At 47.7% G+C, this 18,426-nt stretch overlaps 2 protein-coding genes across 2 annotated transcripts; one reads left to right on the top strand and one right to left on the bottom strand.

Annotated features, from left to right (window-relative positions):
- The first annotated feature begins 610 nt into the window (after positions 1–610).
- SNX22 (sorting nexin 22) lies at positions 611–11,173 on the top strand. The gene is made up of 7 exons (XM_026709689.2): positions 611–770; positions 4,027–4,110; positions 4,778–4,882; positions 4,989–5,074; positions 6,256–6,288; positions 6,695–6,768; positions 8,229–11,173. The coding sequence occupies exons 1-7, from the start codon at positions 675–677 to the stop codon at positions 8,387–8,389; spliced, it is 639 nt and encodes a 212-aa protein (XP_026565474.2). The 5' UTR covers positions 611–674; the 3' UTR covers positions 8,390–11,173.
- PPIB (peptidylprolyl isomerase B) lies at positions 10,128–16,447 on the bottom strand. The gene is made up of 5 exons (XM_026709688.2): positions 16,255–16,447; positions 14,236–14,349; positions 13,104–13,197; positions 12,120–12,304; positions 10,128–10,267 (listed from the first exon to the last, which is right to left on the bottom strand). The coding sequence occupies exons 1-5, from the start codon at positions 16,429–16,431 to the stop codon at positions 10,145–10,147; spliced, it is 693 nt and encodes a 230-aa protein (XP_026565473.1). The 5' UTR covers positions 16,432–16,447; the 3' UTR covers positions 10,128–10,144.
- Between the last annotated feature and the right edge of the window lie 1,979 nt (positions 16,448–18,426).

Here is an 18,426-nt window from a genome sequence, read left to right as displayed (position 1 = left end):
GGGGTTGGACTAGATGATCTACAAGGTCCCTTCCAACTCTGGTATCCTATATTCAAATGGAACAGCTTTGCCTTCAGAAGTTGTGGGAGCTTCATCCCTGGAGGCTTTCAAGAAGAGATTGGACTACCACCTGTCAGAAATGGTGTAGGGTCTCCTGCTTGGGGGGGGGAGGGGTTGGACTAGATGACCTACAAGGTCCCTTCCAACTCTGGTATCCTATATTCAAATGGAACAGCTTTGCCTTCAGAAGTTGTGGAGCTTCATCCCTGGAGGCTTTCAAGAAGAGATTGGACTACCACCTGTCAGAAATGGTGTAGGGTCTCCTCCTTGGGCAGGGGTTGGACTAGATGATCTACAAGGTCCCTTCCAACTCTGGTATCCTATATTCAAATGGAACAGCTTTGCCTTCAGAAGTTGTGGGAGCTTCATCCCTGGAGGCTTTCAAGAAGAGATTGGACTGCCACCTCTCAGAAATGGTGTAGGGTCTCCTGCTTGGGTGGGGGTGGGGGTTGGACTAGATGACCTACAAGGTCCCTTCCACCTCTTGTTTCTCTAAAATCTCCGTGGCCTTCCCGGCGGGGCAGAGCCGAGGCCGCACTGGGCGGAGCGAGGCGGGTCAGCCGCGGCGGGGCTAAGCGGAGCAAAGGAGCCGGGCGCGGCGGCCCCCGCGAGAGATGCTGGAGGTGGCGGTGAGCGCGGTGAGGCTGCGGGCGGCTTCGCCCCGGCGGCGGCAGCAGGAGGAGCAGCGGAGCCCCGGCAAGGCTCACACGGTGCGTCCCAGACGGGCGGCTGCGGGTCGGGGGGAAAGGAAGGCAAGGTTGGCCGAGGCCGCTGCACTTTCTCCGGGGCGCTCTCGGGCTGGCGGCGGCGGCGTCACCGGCCGTGCCTGGGAAAGGCGAGCTCGGACGTCGTGGGAAAAGGGGGCTCCGTTGTCCCGTGTTGGGCTGGGCCGGAGTTCAACAGGGAGAGCCAAAGAGAGAGAGAAAGCAACAGAGGCGGCCGCCTTGGAAGCCTTCCCTTCCCTTGCCGGCCTGGGTGAGGGGAGAGAGAGAGAAGGGAAAGAAATGCGGGGATTGCCTAACGTCTGAACGGTGCCTGGGAGGCCCCAAATTCTACTCCCGTGTAACCCAACCTCCCCCCCCAAAGCAGCCCTTTTTAAAGGCAAATGTATGTTTTAGGAATGAGGGGTGTTTTTTTTTTTTTTTTGCAAACTGGGTTTTTCACCGGCCTGACTTAATTCCTGGTGAACAGCCTTTCTGGGGTGTGTGAAAAGCCTGCCATTATTGCCCTGGGTGTGAAGAAGGTGCCATGCAATGCCCAGAGATGATCCCAGGTGTGGGGGATTGGGGCCCCTCCTGCTTAAACCAGGGTGAAAAGACAGGGGAGGGGATGGGGGGAACTTTTTGAGGGGGGGCTGGGGAGGAAAGGTTTGGAGGAAGGCAAACTTCTTCCTGGCACACGGACACTGGCGCCCTGTTTGTGCCATTCAGCCGGGGATGGGCCTCGCCTTTGGAATCAATAAGCGGCCATTCAGGCCTGCTTTTTTATTTTTATTTATTTATTTTTGCTTTTTCTGGAAAGGCTGGCTAGGAAAGCACCTGCTCCAGGGGAGAACAGCTGCTCCTTTGTGCCACTGGCAGGGAGAATTGGTCTGAAATGCCTCTGGAAACCCAAGAATCCAACCCACATGCACGCACACACACACACACACACCCCACTCCCTGGGCTGTGTGAGTCAGCTTCCTGCCTCCGGTCCAGCAAAGGATTAAAGCAGACCCTCCGTGGCCTGGAGACATTTGAATGACTCCTTGTTTCGTGCTTGAATTCAGGATATTGAGTGAACGCAAAAACTTTCTCGGCCAGGTTTGGTTCCTTTTTAAAAAGTTCCTTTTTTAAGCGAAAGGAGAGGCCAGTCTTAAGCTCTGCAGGAACCTGTTTTAATTTTTCTCTAAGGCAAACTTGTTGCATTGGAGCAATTCGGTTAAACAGCACCACATCTAGGAAGGAGAAGATAAGTTTTACTACTTTACGGTCATTGCACCTCGTACAACGAAATTAAATGCCGTATTCGGTGTACATTATTACTATTAAAATAAAACACACACACACCTACCTCCTTCACGTTCTGTACGATTGAATTGAAAGCCCCGGATATTGCATTAATATTGCACTATACCAAGGGTCCCCAACCGTGGCAACTTTAAGACTTGTGGACTTCCAACTCCCAGAATTCCTCCTCCAGTCATGTTAGCTCAGGAATTCTGGGAGTTGAAGTCCACAAGTCTTAAATTTGCCAAATTTGACCCTTGGATTAGACAGACAGACAGATATAGACAGATTAGACAGATTAGATAGATAGATAGATAGATAGATGGATAGATGGATGGATGGATGGATGGATGGATGGATGGATGGATGGATGGGGCGGGGCGGGCGGGCGGGCAGGCAGGCAGGCAGGCAGGCAGGCAGATAATGGAGATGGAGACAGATACTGTAGATCAGGGGTCTTCCAACTTGACAGCTTTAAGACTTTTGGACTTCAACTCCCAGAATTCCTCCTCCAGTCATGTTAGCTCAGGAATTCTGGGAGTTGAAGTCCAAAAGTCTTAAAGTTGCCAAATTTGAAGACCCTTGGATTAGACAGAGACAGATAGATATAGACAGATTAGATAGATGATAGATAGATAGATAGATAGATAGATAGATAGATAGATAGATAGATAGATAGATAGATAGATAGATAATGGAGATGGAGATAGATACTGTAGACCAGGGGTCTTCAAACTTGACAGCTTTAAGGCTTGTAGACTTCAACTCCCAGAACTCCTCCGCCAGCCATGTTAGCTCAGGAATTCTGGGAGTTGAAGTCCACAAGCCTTACAGTTGCTATGTTTGGGCGACCTCTGCCCTATACAGTAGAATTCAGTAGAGTTACTGCTCTGGGATAGGAGCTGTGAGTGGATCTTTTAAGCAGCCAGAAACACTGCAGTAGTTTTTCAGGCGTCCTGACAGAAGGGTGCTTTTCCCCGCTAGCCCCTAACATCCCTGGCTTGAAGGCACTGGCTATCATTTTGTCATGTTGGCTTCCCCAAATGAATGTTGGCGCCTTTTAAAAAGGAGGGTTCTGGAACCTGGTAGGAAAAATTCAACCGAGTTTACAGGTCAAGGGAGAGGGGCTTGCCCTCCTAGTTTTATGGATATGGAAGTGGACTTTTGGAAAGTTGGTTGGATGCCTTGTCTTGTTTTCCATGGGGTCAACTAGACGCCTCCGGAAAATTCCATAAATTAAGAAGGCAAGCCATTGGGGAACCTAGACTGAAAAAACAGTATGTTTTGGATACAGAGGGCCCCTTTGGGATTGTGGTTAAAGGCATCAGGCTAAAAACCAGGAGATGGTGAGTTGTACCAAAGCCACCTGGGTGACTTTCAGCCAAACACCAGGAGACTGGGAATTCTAGTTCCTCATTGGCCACGAAAGCTGGTTGGGGTCTTGGATCAACCATCAGGAAATGGTGAGTTCTAGTGCTGCCTTAGGCATGAAAGCCACCTGGGTGACATTAGGCCTATCACCAGGAGACAGTGAGTTCTAGTCCTGCTTGGACTCTGAGCCTTCGTTGAGCTGTTCTCAATGTAGTAAAAGCTGGGATGGGAATCAAATTGGTTATTTCATTCAGTGCTGAAAAGCTTCTCCTAGCCTGGTCTGTCTGCCTGTCTACCTATCTGCCTGTCTTTCTTTCTTTCTTTCTTTCTTTCTTTCTTTCTTTCTTTCTTTCTTTCTTTCTTTCTCTTTCTTTTCCTTTCCTTTCCTTTTTCTTTCTCCTTTCTTTTTCTTTCTTTCTTTCCTTCTTTCTTTCTCTTTCTTTTTCTTCCCTCCCTCTCTCCCTCCCTCTCTCTCTCTGACATTTGGAATGCAACAGCTCACAGGAGGGTCTTCTAAAACCAGCTAGATGGCAGGAGGAGTCAGCAAGGACCTAACCAAAAATAGGGGCTGTGAATCTGAGCCCCCACTTCTGGGTGCCATTGCAGGTATTCAAGGTGGAGATCTTGTGTAACGGAAGGAAGCATTGCGTGGAGAAGCGCTACAGTGAGTTTTATGCACTTCATAAAAGGGTGAGTAAAAGGGAACCAGTCTCCTCAGGGTTCAGCTTTTGGATTTGGGGCATGGTTGGTTAGTTGTTTTCTTTAGGGAATTTGTCCCCCCCCCACCCCGTGTTCTAATTTAGCCAGAAAGTTGGGATTTCATAGTGGTCTCCTTTCCAAACAAGAACTGTATCAGAGAAGGCCTTCTTGCAGCTTCTGGAGATCAGCTAAAGCTATGTGCTGCCACCTGCTGGAGACTCAAGGGAGGTGTCCCTGGGAGGAGAGCACAATGCAATAGGTAAAGGTAAAGATTCCCCTCAGGTATATGTGCTAGTCGTTTCCGGCTCTAGGGGCGGAGCTTACCTCCGCTACAAAGCCGAAGAGCCAACGCTGTCCAAAGACGTCTCCGTGGTCATGTGGCTGGCAGGACTAAACGTCGAAAGCGCAATATGCTTTCGAACTGCTAGGTTGGCAGAAGCTGGGACAAGTGATGGGAGCTCACTCCGTCACGCGGCTATGCTAGGGATTCGAACCGCCCAACTGCCCACCTTCCTGATCAACGAGCTCCGTGTCTTAGCCGCTGAGCCACCGCGTCCCTTCCCAGCAATAAAGCAATAAACACGGCCATTTTCAGAACCGCAGCGGTTCTCGTTTGTCCACCTCGTAACGGGCCCAGTGTCCCCCTTCCTCTCCTTAGATCAAGAGGACCTGCCAGGTTCCTGATTTCCCACCCAAGAGGGTCCCCAAATGGATGGTGAAGGTTCTGCAGCAACGGCGGGCTGGCTTAGAAGCTTATCTGCAGGTGAGGAAAAGGCCGCGGAGGGAGGTGGTTATTCTTTGCTGCTCCCATTTGCTTCCTCTTTCTATATTCCTCAGGGAGGGCTTACCACTTGTTGCATTTCCTACAGGGCGTCATCTTGCAGAACCAAACTCTTCCCAAGGAGCTGCTCCATTTTTTGAAGCTGTGGCAGGGCCAAGAGGAGCCCCATTTGGGGTGAGTATCCCTGTGTGTGGTTTGCAGGTGCAGGCGGCTGGGGTCTCGGAGGGCGAGGACTCGGATGAGGGGCCTGTGTGCGATGCAGGGATGGGGCCAGGACCACCAGGGAGTGGGGTGCTGCCTTTGGAGACTGTGGAGCCTGGCAGCAATGATGAAGAGATTCCCGAGGAGCCTGTGCCAAGTACACGTGCACGCAGGATGACTTGGAGGAAAGAACAGTTACAAGCACGAGCGACTCGGGAGTAAGGCTGCAAGGTGATGGCCCCTCCCTTAAGAGATACAAGCCAGCTGAGAAACTGCAGTTCTTTGCAGAAGGCAAAGAAGTTTGATACTCGAGTCTGGTGGACATTAAGAATATCCGAGTCGGTGTTTGGAGACTCTTTGATTTTTTTTTGTTTAGGAAATTTATCTGTTGTTCTTGGCAGCCTTGCAAAAATTTGGCAAGGCTTTTCCTTATCGGAGCCTAATTAGTTGGAAGGAGCCTTTTATCTGGGAAGAAACAGGATTCGTAAATGAAACATTAAAAGGTTGTGCTGTTGCCTTGGTCTTGGGTTTAGTCTCTCGGAACCAGGTTTGGGTCGGAACCATCCGTCAGGGGAGGAAACAGAAGGAAGGAGCGGCGTATCCTCTCTCCCCTTCTCCCTTCAGGTGCCCACAGCTGGACCAGGGGGATTTGTGGCCTTCCAGGTGCTGTTGAACTACAAGTCCCAGCAACCCGGCCTTTAGTATAGCCAATGGCGATGATGGATGCTACATGTGGTAGTCCAGGATCATTTCTGTTCTTCAGGGGTTCCATTTTATTCTTCTCGCCTTGATCTTTCGGTGTTGGCTGATGACCTGCTTTTTCCTTCCTCCCCCCACCCTGCCAGAATAATCACAGCGAGGCCGGTTCACAAACTACAATGAGGTGTAGTGTGGTGACTTAGATTGGGTTCAGAGTCGTAGATCGACGTAGTAGAAGCAAAAACACACTACCTGCGGAGTTGTCGGGTGCTCTCTTTGAAATTGGTCGTCTTGCAGACAATTCACTGCCCAGTTTTTCAAACCCCACTCCTCTCTAGCACTGACAACGTCATCTAGTTGGCTAATGAAAGGTCTGCAAAGCAGCAGCCAAGCTCACAGAGCACCGAGGATTTCACAATTCATTCCCTGTATTTTGGGTTTTTTTTCCCCAACAGGTGGGATGCGGATTCTTCCTTCCAGGATTTCAGGCAAGTTGTTTTCTTGGCTTGAAGGGAAGGGGCTGGAGGAATCCCGAGTGTTTATTCCAATGTTTGCCAACCTTCTGTGTTCTAGAGATATTGGAGGGGGTTGGACAAGATGACCTCCAAGGTTCCTCCTGTTATTCTTTGCACTCTCTTGATACGAAGCGTAAAAACTTAAAACTTGCTTGCTGGCTAGTTTGCTTCTCGTCCCCTTTCTTCTTATAGAAAGGAAGATGTCCATCAAGTCAAGTGACAACCATTTGACTAAGATGGTATAAGGTCGCTAGCTTGAGCAGGGGGTTGGACTAGAAGACCTCGTAAGGTCCCTTCCAAGTCTGTTATTCTGTTACTCGTGGCCCTACTCCTGCTTGTTCTCTACACACAAGGTGGGACTTTTCTCTCTCTCAAACAGCCCCTGTGCCCAGCTCTCTCACCGGCCTGGCGTAAGCTTCCACAGTGACCCGTATGTGCTCCCATCTTCCACAGGTAAGCCTCGAGGAAGCTGCTTTCCAGGTGTTTTTTGGACGGGGGGGTCACAGAGGACATGGAATACCAGTTAGCACCTTTGGGACAACCCATGTCCTGGATGACTGAGAATCTCCATAGACATGAAGCTGAGAAAATTCAGATTAAGGAGCCAGGAGGACCTTTAACCTGCAGGAGTCAAAAAGAGGGCTGTGCAAATATTTACGGACTCCTCACATCCTGGACATAAACTGGTTCAACTCCTACCCTCAAAATGACGCTATAGAGCCCTGCACACCAGAACAACTAGACACAAGAACAGTTTTTTCCTGAACGCCCTCACTCTGCTAAACAAATAATTCCCTCAACACTGTCCAACTATTTACTAAGTCTGCAGTACTATTACCATTAATCCTCCCGTCCTTCCTTTCACCCATCTCCTCCCACTTGTGACTGTTTGACTGTAACCTTGTTGCTTTTATCCTAATGATTTTTATTGTTTCCAAGTATGATTTGATTGCTTATTGTACCCTATGACTATCATTAAGTGTTGAACCTTGATTCTTGACTCTCGACAAGTGGTATTTTTTCTTTTATGTACACTGAGAGCATTTGCACCAAAGACAAATTCCTTGTGTGTCCCGTCATACTTGGCCAATAAAGAATTCTATTCTATTCTATTCTCTATTCTATTCCATTCTCTATTCTATTCTATTCTATTCTATTCTATTCTATTCTATTCTATTCTATTCTATTCTATTCTATTCCATTCCATTCTATTCTCTATTCTATTCTCTTCTCTATTCCATTCCATTCCATTCCATTCTCTATTCTATTCTATTCTATTCCATTCCATTCCATTCCATTCTCTATTCTATTCCATTCCATTCCATTCTATTCCATTCCATTCCATTCCATTCCATTCATTCTATTCTATTCTATTCTATTCCATTCCATTCCATTCCATTCCATTCCATTCCATTCCATTCTATTCTAATTCTATTCCATGTTACTCTGTTCTATTTTATTCCGTTCCGTGCTATTCTATCCTATTTTTCTATTTGTATTTCTAATCTGTTCCCCTAGCAGGCTGTTAACCAATGTCCCTCCCCTTCCTTGTGTAAAAGGGAAACACGCCTGTTAAAACTATCCTACTTCCACACAGTTCCCTCAGGAACCTTCCTTTCACTTTGGAACTGGTGCCTTAAGCTACTTCCAGGGGGTTCCGGGGCCACGCTCTCTCTTTTACAGCTTCTGCAAGCGTTATACCTATTCTTATGCTTTTATGTCCGACTTTCTTGACTCGGGTAGGGGCCCCAAGGCCCAAAATAGCCTGCCTTGTGCTTGGCAGCCACTCCGTAAGTGACAAAATCACTTTTGCTTTCCCGACCGCAAAAGGCTAGGACATCTCCAACGGGCTCTTTTTTTTTTCTCGAGACAGCGCAAAACAGCTCACAGTTCTCCTTCCTCTTTTTGTTCAGGTTTGCTTCCCAATATAATCCTGAGCGGCGTCCTGCAGGGTCTCTACACCCAAGACCACCACCTGCCTGGAAGCAAAGCTCTTAACCGAGTCAGAGATGCCAAGAACAATTATGGCAGTGGTCCCTGGGGTTGGTCTTCGACTCCTTTCGTCCTTGCCTAGGGGTTGCTAAGGAGAGGCCTGCTTTGCCATTACGTGCCTGGAGAGAGGAGCGTGTAAAAAGCAGAGAGATGGAGGGGCACGACTATTTCGGCTGCACAAGCACCCACCTCACTTTCACCCAGGGGAGGGAAACAGGAAAAGAAAAAAAATCCATAGGAGTAGATCCCAGGTTTGTTGAAAGTAGGGTATCGATTAAATGCACCGTGCTTTATTCCGACTGCATCTCTTCTGGAGAAGAATTCGGCCTTTGGAAAACAGGTTGGCCCGATCTAGAAGATTGGCTGACACTTTAGAATTTTCGCTTTTTAAGATGCGTGGACCTCAACTTGCAGAATTTGTACCCAATTCGAATCCTGTTTACTCTTAGCAAAGGGAGAAATTTTGTTGTCCTTTGTTGCTTAATTCCCCGCCTCTTCTCACCAGAGTCAGCTAGCTATACTCCAAGGCTGGTACCGAGATGGGGCAATAGAATCTTAAGGTGACAACAGGATGTAGGTCTTAATTTTCTTTAAGGCTAGGAAGTCCTCCAAACAATTGAAAACTAGATAGTGTCAACCCATAAAATATTTATGTGGTCTTTTTAGAGTTGCCAACAGAAAGGGAGGCGGGGAAAAGCAGCAGCTTGGAAATTGAAAGTGCATTGCATAAATAGTTTTTTAAAGTTAGTAACTAGGTGATTGAAGTTTCTGCCGTGCAAATATCTAATTGGAGAACATGATCGATGACTCTTGGCTATGGATGTGTCCCATTGGAGAATATGAATTGATACACCCAGGGGGTGGGGGGAAAACCAGGGTCGAGGGTGACAATGATGTGCCTCAGAGTTGGCTACACCCAGGCAGTGCCCGACATGTTAACTGCTGTCAAGATTCCGGCAGTTACCCCCAATTAAATGAGTCTCGAACCAAACTTTCAAAACGACTTATTGGGAGTTTCTGTTGGCAACTCTAAAAAGACCATAGAAATATTTTACGAGTTGACAGATAGGCTTTCAAATGGGTCACGTCCAATATTCCTAGTAGGGCTGAGGAAAAACAAGGAGTTACGATCCATCCCTTTTGTGCAGTGTTTTCTCAACCTCAACCATGTTATGATGGGTAGATTTCACCTCCCGGAAGTCGGGAAATTCTGGGAGTTAAAAGTTCACCCAACTGAAATCGCTGAGCTCGAGAAACCCTGATCCGGTGGGCTATAGTGGTTAAGACTAGTTCCTCAAAACCAAATTCTTGAAAACTACTCCTACTGCAGAGGACGCCGTTTTCCACTAAGGTGTCCAGAACAGCTTCCTCCGTTTTCAAAATCGGAGGTCACTACTAGGATTTTACCCATCCAAAGGCAACTTGTTGGGGACCTTCCACCCCTCGAACTGGGCTTAGACCATGTGCTAAACCAAGTTTGGCCCCACCAACCACAAATGGACTTGAGGGATGAGGAGAAAGGCAAGGCAGACGAAGTTCTACCAAAAAAAAAAACAACCCACAATGGTCATGTTTATTGGTCCATGTGCTTTTTTTTACAAAAAGAATGAGACAATGCAACATCTCTGTCCCCCTCGGAAGGGGGCCCTCGCCGACCACCGAGGCTGATGGTGGAAGAGGAAGTGTCGAACTGTGGTTGCAGAAATGGAGGCCCCACCACCCAGCATGGAAGGGGGGCTCAGCAGCTGGAGGAGGAGGATGAACGAGGCCCCAGGAAGCGGGGTGGGGCCTCCAGCCCTTTTCCAGGCCAGAATCCGGCCCTTCAGCAGCCCCCCGATTATTCTTTGGCAATGGCGAATGGTTTTTCCACCTCAATGACATTGCAGTCCGCAATGATGACGTCTTTCAGGGGTTTGTCACGGCTGTCTGTCTTGGTTTTTTCCACCTTCCGGACAACATCCTAGGAAAGAAGTAGCAGGGAAGTCCTGAGACGATGGTCATCCCCCATCTACCATGGAGGACACCCCCTCAGGTACCTTCTGGCCTGCACCGGCTTCAAGTTCTAATGGCCCCGCTACAGCTTGGAAGATCAGTTGAAGCGGTATATAAATCTATTGCTATCTTCCTTCCTTCTCTCCCACCCTCCTTGTGGTTAGAATGCAGTATTATTGCAAGCTAACACTGCCCACTGCCATGAGTTCAATCCTCACAGGCCCCACTCAGCCTTCCCGGGGTGGGTAAAACAAGGACCCAGATTGGTGGGGGGCTAAAGGCTGACTCTGTAAACCACTTAGAGCTGGAAAGCACTGTGAAGCGGTATATAAGTCTAAGTGCTATTGCTTTCAGGCTGCAAAAATAGAAGGCGGAAGGTTTGTACTTTCAGACTTGCAAGATTCTATTCATTAGTCTGACAAATAAAGTAAAATGAGCTCATGTTTCCTTTCTGGTTTCGCTGGGAAGGATGATGATAAGTGGGTTCCTCTAAAACCTTTATTTTTATTTAGGATAAGGCAGAGAGCCGGGGTTTTTCAGGTATTATTAAACTCCAACTATCAATAGGTCTGGCCGGCAACGTTTATTTCAATGCCTGGTGAGAAAGTTGCCAAATCCACTTTTATTTCATCGGAATGTCAGTCTAGAAAAGATCTAGATTTTTCAAGATCCCAAGGCAGAGCCAAAGTGAAAATGAAGGTAGTTGCAAAAGGGATCACAAAAGACAAATCGGAAATCTACTTGGCGAGACAAGAATGGGAAGAATCATGCAGCCAGGCCATCACTGTGCTGATAAATGTGATCTCTAGTTGCAACCAACTTTTTTACAACGATGCAATCTTTTTTTAAAAAATAAAAAGGAAGTTGGAAGTACTGTTTTGGTGTATCCTCTAAATCTCTTGTTCTATGACTCAACAAGACATTCAAATAGAGGAAGGAGGAAACAATGGAGTTGTAGCAACAGTCAAATTTAACTCTTCTTATTTTCAACCCTTGAATCTGGGTCAGCGTTTCTCACCTTCGCCCGCTTTTAGAAGTGTCGACTTCAACTCCCAGAATTCCCCAGACAGCAAAGTTTGGGAGTTGAAGTCCACCCAACCTGAAGTTGCTGAAGTTGAGAAAAGCGGATACACTGAAAAAAGACCAACTCTGACCCAGTGTCATGCCCGTCGGAATCTGATTCGCGGGGGGGAGGCCAAACAGCTGGCAGGGAGCGGGAGTGTGGCTCTGTTGGCTGTGGAAGGACACAGTCCGGCTGGGCAGAGCAGGGGAGAGGTAGAGCAAGGAAGAGGGAATTCAGAGGAAGATCCAGGCCCAACCCCTCTTCATCCTAGGGCACACGAGGAAGAACAGAGAAGGGAGCAACGTGAGTTGCGTGGCTTACGGAGGAGGTAAGGGCCCTGATTCCCTTCATTAGCTGCAGCTGGGAACAGAGCATTTAAAAAGGGAAGCTGCGTACAGCAACTTGTTGGAAGTAAATTGCGAGTTATCTGTTATTGTCAAGGATTATGGCATCTTCCCAACTATGTGTGTTTTGTTGGCCTTTGAAGTCTGCAATTCCTTCTCCTAACCCGTCCAGTTAATTGCTGCAGCGTGATTTGTGTGGACTTTTTTTAAAGTTTGTCTGTACTTTGTTTTCGGACTGAATCTCCTCCACTTAAAGACTGTTCCTGGGAGTTTTTTCTCCAGCCAAAGGTAACCAGGACATTGGGGGCAAAGTTGGAGGTATTAAAGGGACTTTTCTTACTTATGTGACTGTGTTGCCTTTGTGCCACGCCCCCTTGGGTCATCACACCCAGCCCAACCGGAGTCCTACTCACCATCCCTTCCAGAACTTTGCCGAAGACAACATGCTTGCCATCCAGCCATGAAGTCTTGACAGTAGTGATGAAGAATTGAGACCCGTTGGTGTCCTTGCCGGCGTTGGCCATGCTGACCCATCCCGGCCCGTAGTGCTTCAATTTGAAATTCTCATCTGGGAAACGGTCTCCGTAAATGCTCTTCCCTGACAAAAACGAGAAGGTGAGAGATGTAATGTTGTCCAAAACCGAGACTTAAGACCCTCAACCTGAGATCTACCTGGACCTTCTGAGCTTCTCAGGAGATCCCTGAATTCTTTTCAGAGGTTAGAAGAACTTATATACACCAGTGGAACTCACTAGCAGCCGTTCCCTTGCTTTTCAGCCATTGTGTTTCCACAAAATCCTACACCAAGTTTCACCAATCCATGATATACCAAACCACCAGGTTCACGTGCCAATCTATAATTTCCAAATAATCTCTCTTTAGCTGGATTCACACGGCACCAAATAAATCGTATTATGGCTCAGGGTACTGTGTGAACTCAAGTCATCGTCTTCTTTTGCTTTCATAACTGATTATATTGCCCACTGGCCTGATATATATATATATATGTATTTTTATACATATCTACTTATTGAAGCCTGCCTGATATAGCCATAAATTGTGAGAGTTGGAAAGTGGATCGTTCATGTGACAGACCCAATTGTACAACCTTTTTCCACAGGTTGCTAAGCATCACTGTGGTTGCTAATCCAACCTATTGCTAAAGAGCCCTGGTGGTGCAGGGGTTAGAATGCAGTATTGCAGGCTGATTCTGCCAACTGCCAGCAGTTTGATTCTGACCGGCTCAAGGTTGAATCAGCCTTCCGAGGTGGGTAAAAAATGAGGACCCATATTGTTGAGAGTAACAGATCGACTCTGTAAACTGCTTAGAGAAAGAACGAAACACTTCAGAGAGATTTGAGTTTGGAACCACCTGAACTTCCTGTCTGGAATCTTACCTCCTGTTCCATCGCCCCGGGTAAAATCTCCTCCCTGGATCATGAAGTCCTTGATCACACGGTGGAACTTGCTGCCCTTGAACCCAAATCCTTTCTGGAAAACAAAAGCAGCTAAGCGTAAGAGTGATAAGACGCAGGGCACTCGTACATCAAACATCAGCCGCGCACCGCTGTGCCAATCCCTTCCGGACTCAGTGGATTTATATGTCTGGAATCTTCCAACCGCACGTTGTCTCAGTAGACAGAAAGCGGATTCAAAATGTTCCTAAATCGAAACTGGGAACCAAAGACCGTCCTTTCTTGTTGGGAAGGCTGCCTTCTTGATCCAGGAGATCCATTCTATGAATTATTGTTTGGAGCGCCATCCAGAGTTATGACCCAAGGGAGGCAGCCATACAAATCTTCAAATAAAAAGTTAAACAGATCCAATCCAGAGCCATGGTGGCGCAGTGGTTAGAATGCTATAATGGCAGGCAAACTCTGCCCACAGCCGGCAGTTCGATCCTGACTGGCTCAAGGTTGACTCAGCCTTCCATCCTTCCAAAGTCAGTAAAATGAGGAGCCAGATTTTTGGGGGGCAAGAGGCTGACTCTGTAAACCGCTTAGAGAGGGCTGGAAAGCGGTACGTAATTCTTAAGTACCATTGCTATCTTCCTTCCTTCCCTTCCAGTGGTTAGAATGAAGTATTGCAGGCTAATTCTGCCAACTGCCAGCAGTTCCGCAGTTCGATCCTGACCAGCTCAAATTTGCCTCTGCCTTCCATCCTTCCGAGGTGGGTAAAAGGAGGACCCAGACTGTTGGGGAGCAGGAAGCTGACTCTGTAAACTGCTTAGAGAGACATGTGAAGCATTTTGAAGCGGTATATAAATCTAAGCGCTACTGCTAATCCAATATTATTAATAAATGCAGAGGGGTTTATTTTCTTCGTAATTTCAACCATCCACTTCCTGGGGTGTTTGCCCCCTTCTATCCAACAGTGGGACCAGTCCTGCTCAGAAAGAGCTGTCATTGTGAGGAGGAAAATCCTCCCCACGACCCACAACTACAGACTTTGCGTTCCCGTCACGAAGCATCATTACCTTGACCCAATCCAGCCCCTATTTTTGCAATCACTCAGTAGCGTCTGACTTACCTCTCCTGTGGCTAAGGCGACAAAATTCTCCACAGTCTTTGGAACCGTCTTTGCAAAGAGGCCAATGACAATGCGTCCTACCTCTTCCTCCCCGATCTTAATATCAAAATACACCTGGGGAGAGAATCAGAGGCTGCTATCAGGGACCTAGGTGCTTAGGCGAACTCGTTCCTATTCTGAATTCAGCCTACAGTTCTTTTTATTTATTTTATTTTTTGTTTAAAAAAATCTTTGTCAAATTTTACAGTTAAAAACATATTTCCATTCATTACAGTGTGTTCGTAACTGCGTTCACTCACACGGACATATTCCTAAGTACGTAAATTATTACTAAATATTATTACCATTATTTTTAAATTTTGTAACGTATACTCATATATTTACATAATTGTACACAATGTTGTTTCATCTTACCATAACCTTTCTTTCATTTATCTACTTTGTGTCTACTTTGTAACCAATTATACTATAGATCCCAAATTTCGTGGTACTCTGTTTCTTCTCTTTCTTTCATTTCCATCGATAGCCTATCCATCTCTGCCCATTCTAAAACCTTTTTTATTATCATAATCTCAGAGGGAAAATTGCCACGTTTCCAGTTCTGGGTAAAGGCAACTCTTGCTGCAGTTATTATATGTAATATGATGTATTGAAATTTCTTACTAATTTAATGTCTTAATATACCCAAAAGGAAGGTCTCTGATTTCAATTCAATTTTCTGTTTTGTGATTTCTTCAAGCCAATTCTTAGTTCTGAGCCAATCATTCTTAGCCTTAGGGCAAGTCCACCACATATGGAAAAAAGTTCCCCGTTCATAATTCCAACAATTTGCCGATTTATTAGGGAACATCTTATAGGCTACAATTCTTGGAGGCCATCTCGAGTAGCCAGGAACATGCACTTCATGGATTATGACAGGGGTCTCCAACCTTGACAACTTTAAGACTGGTGGACTTCAACTCCCAGAATTCCTCCTCCAGTCATGTTAGCTCTGGAAGTTGAAGACCACCAGTCTTAAACCTGTCAAGTTTGAAGACCCTTGTTCTAAGGATACAAGCTAACGGGCACTAGGTTCGGATGCTTTTATATTAGAATATACAACGGCTTCATCTTATCATCTCAGACTAACGGTTCCTGGGAACAGCAGGATCCTTTGCCAGGGGGGCAAATAAGAGATGCCCAATCCTTCTGGCCTGCGTGGCTTTCCTCACCCGTCCCAAACAGGCTTCCTTTATTCACCTGGAAATCACAGTCCATTCTTTTAGTCTTTTGAAAACGCCATGTCCTCATCCTGGTCACCTCTTTCCTTAATTTGGGGGGCTGCAATTCCTGCCCCTACACCAGCCACGAGTCAATCCCACTGGATGCAAGTGAGCAATCCTGCAGCCATGCAGCGTGTTAGTGCCCAAGCAAGCATATTCCTGTGCCAAACCTTCTTCCTTCTGGGGCCTCTCAGATGCCAGCCTGCCAGCCCTCACCTTGCAAAATTCAGAGGGGACGATCAGATGAGGGGCAATCCTATACCCAGAGGCCCCGTTTCGTGGGGAAGCGCCTGTGCCCGCATTACTCGCGTGCAAACGACCCTCGGATCTGTCCACTCGCCTTCCATGCTACCTACCGAGGCAGACCTACCTACCGGGGTGGGGAGGGGGAAGGGGGAGGGCTTGGGCACCATATATCCCGGCGGCTCCTTGCAATCTGAACGGTCGCTACCGCCGAATTAGGGTTCCCCGTTGGCCGCCCGCCCGTCGGTCTTAGTACATGTGTGCGTGCACATCCGCACGTGCGAATGCACGCCGAGGAACCAAAAACTGGGTCAGCAGAGACCCCCACCCCACCCCATCCTCAGGCATTGGCCAGCTGCCAGGCTGTTTGCAACGGCGTTGCAATCCGAAGGGGTGCTGCACGAGCACCGGATCCTGCTGCGAAGCAAGGGGGTCGTGGAAAGGGGGGGATGCATGGGGAATATTGAGCCTGGGTGCCTCCCCCCCATCTCCCTCCCCCCCCCCGCTTGCTCACCTTCACCGTGACCTTGGGACCCTTCTTGCGCTCCTCTGCGTGAGTGCCTGGGAAGAGCAGCAATAGGAGACCCCCGCCCAGCCCCAGCAGGGCCGCAGCCGTCAGCAACTTCATCTTCCTGCGTTCGCAGCTCCAGCCACGCCAGCCCGGCCACAGTGCCCGCCGCGCCGCCAGCATCCGCCCCCTTCCCTTCGCGATCCTTTCTTTTCCCCGCCCTCTTCCCCCCTGTAGCCACCCTAATGGTACAGTCCCGAGACGGGAGGAGCGAGGGCTTCAGCGGCGGGGATTGGCGCGTTCCATCGCCGGAGGGGGGGGGAGAGAGAGAAAGAAGATAGGCGAAGAAGCCCAGCTGCGACAAAGGAATGCCACGTTTCCAGCCTCCTATTGGGCAGAGGAGATGGGCCAATGAGAAGCTGGCACGGAGGGCGGCGGCGCGCCCATTGGGCCAAGTGGCAACAAAGAAGAGGCGAGGAGGAGGGAGGCTGGTCAGGCGAGACTACGTTACCCAGAAGGGAGCGCGCGAGGAACGGTTATACCGCTCCACTCCTGCAAGGGTCAGTATAGGTGAGATACAGGCAGACGCCGCTAGTTTGACTTTCCGTTAAGCTAGAGTAACCCTGCCTACCTACAAGGTTGTTGTGCGGATGCAATTAGGGGGAGAGTCCCCCCTTTTATTCAGTGAGGAAGACCAGGCTATATAGACCAAGGGTCCCCAAACTTGGCAACTTTAAGACTTGTGGACTTCAACTCCCAGAATTCTCCAGCCAGCTGTGCTGGCTGGAGAATTCTGGGAGTTGACGTCCACAAGTCTTAAAGTTGCCAAGTTTGGAGACCTCTGCTATAGACAGAGAGCCATAAGGCTGCAGCCAAAGTTACTCCAGGGTGACCTGAGTCCTTTAAAGCAGCGTTTTTCAACCATGGCCACGTTAAGATGGGGTGGACTTCAACTCCCAGAATTCTTCAGCTGGCCATGCTGGCTGTGGGAATCCTGGGAGTTGAAGTCTACCCATCTTAATGTGTCCAAGCTTGCAAAAAACAAAACACTGCTTCACAGCATCCTCTAAGACTGGCGTGTAATGCTTATTGGACAGATTACATAACTCTATATTAATTATTCAAAAACTGTAGGCTTATAACCTGCAAGATATAAAACAGATCTACTCTCTGTGCTGCTGCTGAATAGGTTTATATTTTAGGCCCAGAATAGAATCGATGTTAGAAGCTTGGTAAAAGATGAACCTGCTTTTTGGCATTTGATATTAGCAGAAAATAAGAAATTGAGGTTTTGTGTAACAGTAATACCTAAAAAAAAAATCCAAGTGTACGATTTAAAGCACCCAAAAGTGGGCTTCCTTCATCAAAAATTGCATTCTGTGAATCCAAGCAGTTTTTTATATAATATATTGCCCTTGGTACACTTGATAAGTATTTTAAAGGTTTGCTATATACAAGAAAAGCATAAACAATTAAACCATTTTGAAAAATAAATCTTGTCTCTGCAGAGAGGTTAACTTTTTGAGGCACATGGATCAGAGGTTGTATTCAGCAGGTTCTGACCAGTTCTGGAGAACCGGTAGCGTAAATTTTAAGTGGTTCCGAGAACTGGCAAATCCCACCTCTGACTGGCCCCATCTATTATCCGCCTCCCATTAAGTCCCAGCTGATCGGCTGGGACTTCTTTGGTTGCCCTGAACAGGACAACAGAGCTGGAAAGCAGGTCAGCGGGGTGAGGAGGGAATGGGGTTTTTGCAGTATATCCTTCCCCTGCCACGCCCACCAAGCCACATCCTCAGAACCAGTAGTAAAAAAATTTGAATCCCACCACTAACATGGATGTTTCACATGATTTATGACTGTGATTCGTGACATTTATTGCCAGTTTCTGGTTTTGTGCTAGTTTTCCAGCAGAAACATGTCTGTTCACAAGAATGGGTTTGTTTAATGATCGTGGTTAGATGTTTATGTTAGATGTCAGTCATCCAGGTCATGGTTATCCCAAAGGTGGTTGTTAAATGAGCCACCATGATCATCGTCCCAAAGAGGCCACTGGGCTTTCTGGTTTTGCTTTGAAGACGTTTTGCTTCCGTTCCCCACCATCCAGTCAGAGCTTCTTGGATGAAAAGCGAAACGTCTTCAGGGAAAAATCAGAAAGTCCAGTGGCCTCTTTGGGAC

Source organism: Pseudonaja textilis, chromosome 13, assembly GCF_049901715.1.
Source record: "Pseudonaja textilis isolate UNSWEBS1 chromosome 13, rPseTex1.2, whole genome shotgun sequence".
In the NCBI taxonomy this organism is placed as follows: Eukaryota; Metazoa; Chordata; class Lepidosauria; order Squamata; family Elapidae; genus Pseudonaja; species Pseudonaja textilis.
The sequence above is the reverse complement of the archived record's forward strand: the minus strand, read 5'-3'. Positions and strand labels throughout refer to the sequence as shown.

What these genes read in the sequence shown, in the direction of transcription:
- PPIB (XM_026709688.2), bottom strand. Translation starts at nt 16,431, where the DNA reads ATGCTGGCGGCGCGGCGGGCACTGTGGCCGGGCTGGCGTGGCTGGAGC. An exon ending in GTCCCAAGGTCACGGTGAAG is followed by an intron (nt 14,350 to 16,254) that starts GTGAGCAAGCGG and finishes TTCTCTCCCCAG; the next exon opens with GTGTATTTTGATATTAAGAT. An exon ending in CCGGGGCGATGGAACAGGAG is followed by an intron (nt 12,305 to 13,103) that starts GTAAGATTCCAG and finishes CGTTTTTGTCAG; the next exon opens with GGAAGAGCATTTACGGAGAC.
- SNX22 (XM_026709689.2), top strand. Translation starts at nt 675, where the DNA reads ATGCTGGAGGTGGCGGTGAGCGCGGTGAGGCTGCGGGCGGCTTCGCCC. An exon ending in GCCCCGGCAAGGCTCACACG is followed by an intron (nt 771 to 4,026) that starts GTGCGTCCCAGA and finishes GTGCCATTGCAG; the next exon opens with GTATTCAAGGTGGAGATCTT. An exon ending in GCTTAGAAGCTTATCTGCAG is followed by an intron (nt 4,883 to 4,988) that starts GTGAGGAAAAGG and finishes CATTTCCTACAG; the next exon opens with GGCGTCATCTTGCAGAACCA.